The following is a 12,599-nucleotide window of genomic DNA, read 5'->3' as shown; positions in this document are numbered from 1 at the left end:
TAAGTACATTGGGTAATCTATACATACCCCTTGGATAGTTTTGTACATTTTCTATAGGGCCACTAGCAGGTGGTGTTGATAAAGCCAAAGGTTACCTTGGTGCAAACAACTGAGCTATTCATTATGGTCTAGGAACCTACACATGGTGGTATCATGATTCTTTAAATGCGTATAGTGAGTACAATAAATTATTTGTCTCGATCGCAGATGTGAGCATGTAGTGCTTGTGTGGTGATTTTATTTGCAAATCGACGGACACCAAATTAGCTCTCTTTATTGGGTAGAGATATGCGTTAGGTGGTGAATCTCTTCCCTCTGCTCTCTTCCCTCATTTAACTTTAGCTTTTCTAGTATGGTCGTTGCTTAATTTGTTGACAATCATGTTGTTTACTTACTTTTACCATATTCCAAAATCAGATGACTTAATATTCGAGAAGTTGTGTAGCCATTGATAAACAAGGCACCGGACACACTATATCCATGCCAAGAAATTAGGAAGAAAAGAGGATTGAATGTTCCGGAGTTAATCCTTGAGCAAAGGGAACATAGCTTTGATCATGACATAGAAAATAATCCTCAGGGGGGTGGCAATACTAAGAAACCCTATGTATCACGTGCGTTCAAGGGGTATTAAAAAACCCCTTACCTATAAATTTTTTATGAGCAAAATGGCCCCTTTTTCTTTATGTACTTACAGGTTTTTTTTCAAAATCGATTAAAAAAACCCCCCTTTGTGAATGTATTTTTGTAAATTTACCTTAAAATGTTGAATTAAAATATATGAACTCATGTGCTTATACTTACATATTCTTAGGTGAACCCCCCAAGGAAATGATCTCATGTTCTGAATGTTTACAGATGAAGAAAAAATTCTTTCCCCAAGGTCCTTCTTTCTAGAGGATTACATAGAAGACCCCACCATAGAGAACCTAACAAGTCAGGTAGAGACCAATAGATATGGCATTTCTTTCATCACATATTAACATGCCAATAGGGTCATTGTGCTACAAAGAACCCCTACACTATGGGATCATGTTAAGGAATGGGTAGAAGGTTCTTAAAAACCAAGAGTTAGCCAAGAGAGGTACATACCTCACTGAAGGCCTATTCTAGACAAAGGGGAATGGTAGGGTTCCTAGATTTACATAGATTCTGGTAAATCAATTAGTTTGCTACTATTATGAAAGAGATGAGACTAATGCCACCAACATTCTCATCCATCACCATAATGTATATCACATAATTGTGATCCTAGAAAAAGGAGCATGAGTGAGCATTATCACTAAGAAATGCTAGGATAAATAGAGAAAACCTGCCTTAGAATGAATGGCTCTAATCATAAAAATGGTAGATGGAACTTCAACAAAACCTATAAGAATTTTGCAAAACGTGGGGATGAAAGTTGTCAAGTTCCATTTTCATCATACATTTATGGTAATGAAATTCTTATGCCAACCAGATTCATATGACGTTATTTTGGGTAGACCTTTCATGAGAGAAGCCAAGTTGGTGCATGATTGGGCATTAGACCAAATTTATTTAAGAAAATATACCCAAGTTCTAAAGGCAGACATCCAATCGTGATGCATCCAATGATGGATGGCAACATGTTCGGTTGAATCTAACACAATAACTTAGTACAAGTTGTGTTTGGCAATGAATATGCTACAATACCTTAGTACAACTGTGAGCTCCAATGGTAGAATAAGAGACTGATTTGGTGGACAACAACATGTTCGGTAATGAATTTAACATAATACCTTAGTAAAAGTGTGTGCTCCAATAGCAAAATCAGAGGGAGAGGATATGATCCATAGAGGATAGGATGTATGCATCATATCCCTCTTAAGCGAAAACTGGATGCATGTGATGGCCCACCATTGATGTGCTATCAACAAGAAGAACCAAGTGCACAAAGAGGGACATAGCAGACCTAGGTTCCTTGGTCTTGGTATTCATACTAGTATGTATCAAAACCTTTGTTAATGATTTCAACAATGTTTCATCCATCAAAAATAGCACAGGAGTAGCTAAAAAATTTACAAAATGGTTGAAAAACAAAAGTGTTACAAGGCCAAGCATAATGACACCCTATAGAGAAAACTAATTAGTGTTCTCAGTGTGGTTGAGATACATCAAGGGCATAACAGTACATGAGGATTTCTCTGAGAAAGAATTGAACAAAGTAGTGATCAATGTTATGGCTCTCTAACCCTCCTTGAAACATATCCAAAAAGAGATTACCTGGTGAACCGAAACTATCGTGTGAGGATCTTTCCAATGGCCGAGCTCGTAACCCTTGAGGTCTCTAAGCTCTACAACTCCTTGAGAAGCAATTCCACCACGTCTCCTGCGAGCGTTGTCACACTGCCGCGTTGCACTACGGGTCCTCGTCCCTCCTCTCACCTCACTTCACTCACACACACTCACTAGCATGCATTAGGAAAAGAGATTAGCAAGAGCAAGACTTAATTGCACAATGGGAGAGCATCTTGTAGTATCAAAGAAATTCACTTATATACATGGCCATAAGTGTTCACACTCACTTAAACTGTGGTCGACCGAGCACTTTAGGCTCATAAGAGACATAATGCTATTACAATGACTACTCTCATAATATATCCATGAAGTACATCACTTAGGACTTCATCCTATCTTGCTACAACACGCTCTTGAAGCAAGAATCACCATAAATACTCTGTCACACCATTACGGGCGCCTGTCCAAGTTGTAGCTTTGGACACTGTTGCTTCATATCTTGAATGTATGACCCTTTGGTGTATCTATCGTGACTCCTTGATGTAAGATAATAGCGGTATCTCTTGTTAATCCTAGAATTAGATTAACATCCTCCCCTTCCTAATGGTGATCACGTCCGCGTGATCACGTTGATGACCTTTGTGTGGGGAGAATGAACAAGCTTTAACATCCTCCCCTTCTTCCTAATGGGCGATCCCGTCCGCGTGATCACGTTGAAGACCTTTGTGTGGGGAGAATGAACAAGCTTTGTTGATGGCTTTGATGTTAAATGACGTTCAATGGTCCTTGTTCCTCCAGAATTGTTCCTCCGGAAGGAATAAGAAAAGATAGTTAATGAATGAAGAGGTTAGCGGTGTTTTGGGAATTCCTAATGGGATGGGGGGTGGGGTTTTTTGCGAATGATTGCATTTTTATATTTGTGTGAGCCCCTTTTCTTTTTCTTTTTTTGGGCTCAATTTGTTTTTGGCAATCATCGACGAGGTTACATGTGATTTTTGTTAGTGGGGACACTAAGAGATGTTAATAATGGGAGAGAAGAGCGAGAAGGATCCGGAGGAACGTAGACTTAATCATCATCAAAAACGAGATGGTGATTCTCAGTTCCTCATTTGATTCATTGAAGTGACATTCATCATTTGAAGTAACTGGCTTGTGAATGATGATGTCCCTTTATGTGGTAAGATTCTTGTTGAATGTTGTTGAGAAGGACCTGTTCCTATCTTCTTTTGCCCATGTGCTTTTTATGTTTTTATGTATAATTAAGTGCTCTTATATGAAGCAAATTTATATGAAGTACAAGAATTGAGTCATATACATAAAGAACAAGAATTGAGTCATATAGACTCTTATTGAACTACTCTATGTTGAATTTGCCACTTGTTGGTGAGGATTGAAAAAATTACATCGACTTGCGAGGCTAATATAGATATCTTTATTGAGGATTGAAGATCATTGATTTGTGAAGATGGTGGTGTCGTTTGGAGAGGTTTATAATTTGAAGGAAAATTTTAAACGATGGGTTGTACCATTGACCAGGCTTTCACCCACCATGGCCCCTCCATCCAGAGATGTACCTATAGAAGTTGTCGATGGTGAGGCTTTGGTGAAAATGTTCTCCAGTGCATGAGTATGGATACGTACTCATGGAGCACTTGCCACATTAATTGAGCCAAAAGAATAGTAAGCAATAAGCTTAACAATTATATAGTGGCTATTGCGTGATATGGCTTAATCCGTGATGAGGCTTAAATCGTGAAAGTACTGGTGCTTAAGCCATGAGACTGTATTTCTTGATAAACCTGAACTCGTGAGATTGCAGGATTTTTGGCCATGAAGGGTTATTTCGTGAGATGGCCTAATTTGGTGAAGTTGCAGGTTTTGACCCCGAGGTTTTTCTTTCTTTATTTATTTATTTCTTCCTTTATTCCTCTCTCTTAAAAAAAACATTTTTTTCTTTTTCTGGCTTTTATGGGTCATCTAGGTCATGATTTGCAAGCAACAGCTTCTTGTGCGCTCATTTCTCACTTCCAGAGGGGTGACAAGAGCATTGTTATTTTGTTCTTGATGTGGTCCTAAGTCTCCGTATTGCTTCTTGAATTTGTTGATGAAATGATGTTGAGGCAGTAGGGAAGACTACTGATTGTTTGCTTGAACAGACAAGCTCTTGTGTTGGTGCTGAATGCACGAGAGTGGTTGAGTGATTTGCTTGCTGTTGCTTGGGTCTTCATTCTTGTTGAACTTTAGGTGAAGTTGTTGGGGTTGAAGTTGGTGGTAAGGTTTTCTTCATATTGTTCGATTTTGGCAACCATATGATGGAATTACCATCATAGTATCCTTGTTGTTGAAGCACATGCATAGGTACCCATCTTTGATGAACATTGTGAAGTGGTGGCCGATGTGCTTGGTGTTGAGGCTTTCTTCTTCATGCAAGCTTAGGGGACTTTGTGATGATGCGCTTGGGGACCCAAGCTTTGGTAGTTCTTTGGTAGTACCCTTGTGCCTGCAGTAGTGTTTTTGGTACCCACACTTGTTGCATTGGTGGAGTTCTTTGAGGAACTCGGATAGGCTTTGGTGGACTGTGTTGTAGAGTACTCTTCTTCTTCCTTGGCCTACAGAGTGCTGCATTGAGGAAGAGGCTTTGACTGTCGTGGCACCCAAATTTGATTAGCACCTTCATAGTAGCCTTGAGCTACAAGTAGCTACTTCTCCACCCACATTTTGATACTATATTAAGATATCGTGATTGTCTTGGTGGAGTTTTCTTTAGGATTGATGTGGAAGGTTTGGGCCCCTCCTTGACTTTGGCTGGTGCTGAGGCTGCAGGTTTGAGACTCATGGTGGGCATTGTTGATGATGATGATGAGGTTAGAGTCTCTTATGGAGTGGTTGTCGATTGACGAGGCCTTTGAGCATGTGGTTGTCTCCTTTGATGAGGTTTGTCGTGTGAAGATGCATAGGATCCGGGCCTTTCCATTGAGTTCCCTGTTAGAGATAGATGGTTTGGCTCTAGGAACTTCTTCAGGAATAGCTACTGATTGCGAGGTTTTGGCATTGAACTTAGTATGTGAGGATGGGGTTGAAGGAGTTGATGCTTTATCGGAGTCGATCATTGACGCAGATGGTAGGTCCTTATGTAGAGGGTCTTTTGTGGAAGACACTTGTATCCGTTTACGTTCAGCATCATAGAAATCCATTAAAGTTGGATCCTCTTCCTGGCAGTATGGTATTGTCAACTTTTTATCATTGAGACCATGACTCTATCGCTATCAAAGCACAGTGGTGCTTGGGCAACAACAGTCCATTTATGCACTAAGACTAAATCTGCTTCCAACACATAACCACAAAAAACTTGCAAGTGAGGGGGTTAGTTTCAATATACATTGTATGTTCAAAGTACCCCAAACATGGCATGTTCAAGTCTTGTGTACAGTGTATTCTTTCAGGATGTGCCATCGTGAGTGTTGGTTGACCTAACAAATCCCATAGCTCAAGAGTCATGAGATTGTGTAAAGTTGGGCTTAAGCTGTGGTGATTTTATTTGAAATGTCCAAACCAGAATCCTAGGGATCTTTTCTGTGAGATATGTTGGAAGTTTCGGCTCCTGCAAGGTTTCTTTCTCCCGTTAATAGCAATTGTACATTGCCTGCAGGAGTGTTCAAGGTGACTGTTTGCATGGATTCATGTAGTGAATACAACGATTCACTCCTGCAGGCAATTGTACATTGCCTGCAGGAGTGTTCAAGGTGACTGTTTGCATGGATTCATGTAGTGAATACAACGATTCACTTATCCAAGGTCCACCAAAGATGATATCATACTCAAGGGAATCTAAGGTAACATGAAATGTAAATTCCATATCGCCCATCGATTGTTTGAGTAGTGTATCTAAAGCAACTTGGAACTTCAATGTTTTGTTCCTTGGTTCCTTTTGCAAGACTATTGCTTGTAGGGATGAGTTTAGGTTATCCCAATGACACTCAAGTGTCTATTGTCATGATGTTATGACTTGCACGAGGGCTAATCAATGCGCGTTTGCGTTGAACATCATTGCTTGTGTAGGGAAATCCAACCATACCATGATAGAATCTTCCAAAGGAACCATGGGTGTTTCGATTATTGTTTCAGCTTCAGATTTAGTGTATGTTTCATATTCTCATTCACTTTCATCCTCTATTTGGGTCTCAGCTTTTTCAAGAGTACCCAATGCGTACACTAGCACACTTGGCCCTCTGACAATTCTTAATGAGGACTGTTTAGAAACTTGCGAATCCTCACAGTCCTATTTTATGGAGTTCATTATGTCCTTGTATAACTCAGGTTGATGAGCCATTAAAGGTGCAAGTGTTGATGTGATGGTGTCTTTATCATGAGAGAAGAGCATTCCTCCGAATGAGGTTTTGAGAGACTGTTTTAATCTTGCAAGAAAATTATATATTTTTTGAATTTAAAATGAAAGGGATATGGGCATTTTCCCAAAAAGGTAACTGGGAATCAAAAAAGTCAACCTTTTAATGACACCCCTTAAATGACTCCCAAAATGGATAACTTGACAACTCATGAACATCTACTCATTGAATACTCATTAGCCTTAATGAGTTATGTAAAAAAGTGATTAAGAATTAATCTAAAATTAATTCTTTCACTAATCTTTTCCTCTTTTACACTAATCAATGACTCTAATTAACTACCAATCCCTAATTAATTGACATAATTGAGCACATAATTGGATAGAGCAAGGGAATACTAATCTTTGCGCATCAACAATTGTGTAAATTAATCTAAAAAAGGAGGATTAATAAGACTTTTAATTATGGTCTCCTTTTTTAAGACAAAATCAAGCAAAGAGAGTCAAATTTCTCCAATTGATCAAAAAATTGATGTGATTAGGTATTTTGATGCATCTAAATGCTCTCAAAACATTCAAAAACTCCAATTTCGACTACTCATATGATCAATTTAGATGCCAATTAACACATTTTCTAAATTTTTACTTTTTGAATAAGATTAATCACCCTTAATGACAAAAACCAATCCATTAAGATAAATTAGTCAAATTCAAGGGTTTTTTTTTGTTTTAAGAAAATTTTTGAAAGATTAAGCTACTCCTAATGCTTGCTAACACTCTAATCTAAATAATTTCAACAAAAAACACATAATTAAACTAAAATTAATGATCTTAGATCTATGTTTAAACTAAGAGAGCTAACATTCACTAAGAAATGCATTCTCTTGCATTGCTTGATGCAATGGATGCAAACTAAGCCTAATACAAACTATGTGCAAGTCCTAAGAACATGAAAAACCATAAAAACAACAACAAAATAATAATTAGTCTAAAATTTAAGCAAAAAGCATTCTTTTCAAAAATAAAAAAGAGAGCTATTCTACACCAAATCTCACACAAATCACCATCAAATCCACATCATTTTCATGGAAAACCATTACTCAAGATAATGGGCAATGGATTATGCGTAGATTAGAGACAAAACGATGGAAAAGGCCAAGGGATAGCTCCTCGGCAACGGCACCAAAAATGTTATGGCTCACCCTAATCCTCCTTGAAACATATCCAAAAAGAGATTACCTAACCGCAATTGTCGTGAGGATCTTTCCAATGGCCGAGCTCATAACCCTTGAGGTCTCCAAGCTCTACAACTCCTTGAGAAGCAATTCCACCACGTCTCTCGTGAGCGTTATCACATCGCCGCGTTGCACTACGGGTTCTCGTTCCTCCTCTCACCTCACTTCACTCACACACACTCACTAGCATGCATTAGGGAGAGCGATTAGCAAGAGGATTAGCAAGAGCAAGACTCAATTGCACAATGGGAGAGTATCTTGTATTATGAGAGAAATTCACTTATATACATGGCCATAAGTGTTCACACTCACTTAAACTATGGCCGGTCGGGCACTTTAGGCTCATAAGAGGCATAATGCTATTACAATGACTACTCTCATAATATATCCATGAAGTACATCACTTAGGACTTCATCCTATCTTGCTACCACATGCTCTTGAAGCGGGAATCGCCATAAATGCTCCGTCACACCAAGTTATAACTTTGGACACTATTGCTTCATATCTTGAATGTATGACCCTTTGGTGTATCTATCGTGACTCCTTGATGTAAGATAATGGCAGTAGCTCTTGTTAATCCTAGAATTGGATTAACATGGTGTGAAAAAATCAAAAGTGAAATCTGAGGAAAATATAGAGCCTCGACTCACCCCACTAGATTGAGAGAAGAAAAAGAAGCTGAGAGTGAAGCCAAGAAGATCCTAGCCAAAAAGAAGACGAAGATGATGGTGAGCCAAATCTAAGACCAATTCTGGACCGTTTCAAGTCATACACAATTAATGAAAGAATTGCAATCCATCTTAAAAAGAGACAATAAGATATATCGTATGATAGGCTTGTTAAAGTAAAGAGATCAAAGTAGCAAAGCTTGGTGTGAAGATCCCAAACTAGTGTTCATTACTAAGAAAAAAGAATTGGTTGATCTCTTGAAGGAATTCAAGGATTGCTTTCCTTGGAAGTAAACATATATGAAGGGTAGGTATTCCACTAGAACTGGTGCAAAATTACTAAGGAAAAAGAATCAATTGATATCTTGAAGGAATTCAATGATTGCTTTGCTTGAAAGTAAACATTTATGAAGGGTATTCCACCATAACTAGTGCAACATATCATTCCTATCATAGAAGGGTCCTGACCCACCAGACAAAGGCCTTACCAAATGAACCCAAATTGATAAATGCATTATTACAAGATTCATTTATGAAACTGAGCATGATGATTGGGTTTCGCCCATTATCAATATGCCCAAGAAAAATGAAAAACTAAGGGTATGTGTGTCTAGACCCAAAGGAATAGGCACCCACTTCCCTAGATAGAGCATGTTTTAGAATAGATGGTTGGAGAGGAAGCTTATAGCTTCTTGGATGATTTTTTGGGATATAGTTACCCCAAAGACTGTGCAGATTACATTTATTTATAACAATGGGTGGAACATTTTCCTATAGATTTTTTGCCTGTAGGTTTATGCCCTTTGGATTAACAAATGCACCTACCACATTTTAATGGTTGATGTGCACTACATTTAAGGACTACTTGTGTGCTCACACTCAAGATGGAAAAACCATCTAAATGACTTATGTGCTCACTCAAGATGGAAGAACTACTTATAAAAGTGGTTAGAAGTCTTCAGACAGAACTTCTGTCACTCAAGATGGAAGGACCATCTACCTTGCCTAAGGAAGGTGTTTCTAAGGTATTGATTATATTGCATATCCTTAAACCCTTTGAAATTCCAATTCTTGGTAAAGCATGTTGGTGGGGCCAAGATGAACATACTCAAGATGGTAAGACCATCTAGCATGTTGGTGTGGTCTGCAGACCAACACACGGCATAATATACTCAAGATGGTAAGACCATCTAGCATGCCTAAAGGAAGGTGGAATATACTCAAGATGGAAGGACCATCTAGCATGCCTAAGGAAGGTGGAATATACTCAAGAAGGAAATTTTTTAGAAGAAAACTTATATCACCACAAACTTATATCACCACTGATCTTACCATAACTACCTCGACCTAAAGCTTACACACTAATCAAAATTAGGTTTTGATAAAAAAAACTACTAAAAGAGTGAATATCCTCATGAGTCAGAGTTGAACAAAGACTATTATGAGGAACTGTAGGATATTATGCCCACCAATGTTCTAGAGACACTGTTCATTGAAAAGGACGGGATGGTAACTCAACTATGAGAAGAGGGCCCCTATGTGTTGTTTCCATTATGAAGGACCTCACCGAGTGGTAGAACGCCCACGCAAGGCAAGTATGCCAGCTCAACCACATAGGCTCTTGTCCAAGTGCAAATAACAAGCATTCCAACTTATATATGTTCCAAATGTGGAGTGGATCACCTAATCAAAGATTATCCATACAAATCAAGCATAGAGGTGTCGACTTCTACCAATCCTACCATAATTCTTCTTTGCATAATTATTGTACAGCATGGACATGTAGTGACCCCATTAAACATTTTAACTTGTGTCATACAAATCAAATATTATTAGTATAAATCAAGCATAGAGGCACCGACTTCTACCAATACTGCCATAGTTCTCCGCATGATTATTGTACAACTTGGACGCATAATAGAGCAAAGATGGGGTAGGTGCTCAAGTACCGATCTCAACCTCCAAACAAGGCAAAAGAAGGCGGGTTAAGACAGTTGGCAAGGGTGAAACTATGGTTTGAATTTAGGATGGTTCAAAGGAAGGAACCATAGATTCAGCAAGGTCAACTCAATCCAACAAAGAGCAAAGATAGTATGTTACTGCATGGAATGATTGATGGTGGATCCTAAAAATAAGGATCAACATGCCATAGATCTACCAATCTTATAAAGATAACATCACTTCAACAACAACCACATCCATATTGACACATCACAGAGCATGACACATTAGTAAAAGTATAACAATGAGGCCCTAAACTTCCAAAACCAAAACCTCTCTATTAATCTAACTCTCTAACCTATCCATCGCAGTCTACAAAAATAAATAAATAATAACATAGGTCTAAAAATGTATTTGTAAACTGCATACAATAAATTAATTCTATATAACTTTAGCCATATCAAATTAACTCTATGTCTTTTACACATAGGCTGTGTGCTATGTATATCGAGACTAGAGTGTAGAAATAAATATATCATAGTATAGACTCTAGAGTCTAGAGTATGATATAGAACAGTAGGTGTCCTGTGCATTATTGCGACTAGGCCATACGACAAGAACTACTTTTGTGCATTGTTGCGACTAGGCCATACAACAAGAACTACTTTCGCAAGTGTGAACCCAAGCATGACCCAAGGTCAAAAATCCAAAAGTCCCCCTTCTCTCTTTGGCCCCTTTTCTCCTTCTCATTTGGCCAGGCAGATAGGCAGTGAGATGTGTTTAATAAAGAGTACATAAAACTATACAAAAAAAACCATTCACTTTAAGTTATGGATAAATTGTAATTATCCGTAAACACCAATATAGAAAATGATCACGTTGCCAACGGTAAAGCAGCAAACAAAAATCTGGAATTTTCAGCAGCTAGCTGAGGCATCAAAAAAGTCTGTACAGAGTGGGGCTTGAGCAAAAAATTTGCCGGCAAGGGCAAATAATAGTCAGTCATCAATGATATTAGTGGGTTAATTAAATTTTAAATTAATCTCTGCCGGAGAGGGAGGTATTATCGTCTACTGTTTTGCCATAAGAGCCGTGGTAAGCAACGGCTAAGATGCAGTGAAGGTATGCAGATCCGAAGGCTCCGATCAATCCAACGGACCATTGGAGGCCGCCTTGGAGCTTGAGGAGAAGGGCACACTGCTTTTTGGAGTTGCTTTTGTTGGGGAAAACGGCCGCCACGCGCAGGCGCTTCTTGGGCTTAATCTGCACCTTGGCGTACCCCCCTTGCCTCGCCCTGTAGTCTGCAAAGCAAGCCATGGCGCCCAAATCGCCCACAACCAAACCACAGAGCCCAAATGGTGGTGTAAAAACTGGAACCCAAATTGTGCAGAAAAAGGAGCCCAAATTTGCCTGCAAAACCTCAACAGAACATTGAGCCTCTGATGCACCACATAGAGAGAGAGAGCACTAGATGGTTTGGCACAAAACACACACTCACACAGAGGAAGAAGATGGACGAATGCTACAAGAAGCAAACGCAAACATTAGCAACAAGACCTGAGAGTACAGAGCGCAGGGCGGCCGTTGGACCATGGCATTGCATATATCACTAAAATTTTCTCCAAGGTAGATGGACAAGCCTAGCCCAAACAAAAGACTAAGTTCTAAGTTAGCTGCATGCATGCTTCAAAGTTCATGGTTTCCATGACTGGACTTTATTCTGGAGAGCTCACCAGGCATTAGCCGGATGGATCTAACGGTAAGTTTAGGTCAAGAGGTGACCATCTACAAGCTAGAATATAAAGGTAAAACTCAACACTCAACCAATTTACCTTAGTATTTCATACTTTTAAAAATCAATCTACCTTAGTATCTTAGACTATGTCACCATTAGTATCTTAGACTATCTCACCACACCTTATTTATTTCTTGAAGAATTAATCAAAACTCACATATACATCAAAGATTAAACCATAGACTTGAATTAAATTGACAAAATTGAAGCATAGCATAAAATAAAAATATGAGATAGAGTAGACATTACTATCAACACACTATTAGGTGTAATTTTTTCTTTCATGCGTGTAGTTCCATTTCCATGATGATATGAGTTTTTTTTAGAATTGTATTCAATATATAGCCAAAAGGAG

General features: G+C 38.7%; 1 protein-coding gene across 1 annotated transcript; it reads right to left on the bottom strand.

The window, feature by feature from the left end:
• Positions 1–11,318: 11,318 nt before the first annotated feature.
• LOC147608391 (uncharacterized) lies at positions 11,319–12,201 on the bottom strand. The gene is made up of 2 exons (XM_086789357.1): positions 12,007–12,201; positions 11,319–11,859 (listed from the first exon to the last, which is right to left on the bottom strand). The coding sequence occupies exons 1-2, from the start codon at positions 12,130–12,132 to the stop codon at positions 11,488–11,490; spliced, it is 498 nt and encodes a 165-aa protein (XP_086645483.1). The 5' UTR covers positions 12,133–12,201; the 3' UTR covers positions 11,319–11,487.
• Positions 12,202–12,599: the final 398 nt, after the last annotated feature.

This window comes from Cibotium barometz, chromosome 53, assembly GCF_041138505.1.
Source record: "Cibotium barometz isolate CiBa-2024 chromosome 53, ASM4113850v1, whole genome shotgun sequence".
NCBI lineage: Eukaryota > Viridiplantae > Streptophyta > Polypodiopsida > Cyatheales > Cibotiaceae > Cibotium > Cibotium barometz.
This window is presented reverse-complemented; position numbering and strand designations above follow the sequence as displayed.

Bases quoted from the DNA above. Each gene is read 5' to 3' on its own strand.
- LOC147608391 (XM_086789357.1), bottom strand. From the start codon at position 12,132: ATGCATGCAGCTAACTTAGAACTTAGTCTTTTGTTTGGGCTAGGCTTG. The intron at 11,860-12,006 runs GTCTTGTTGCTA...GAGGTTTTGCAG, and splicing joins CCTGCGCTCTGTACTCTCAG to GCAAATTTGGGCTCCTTTTT.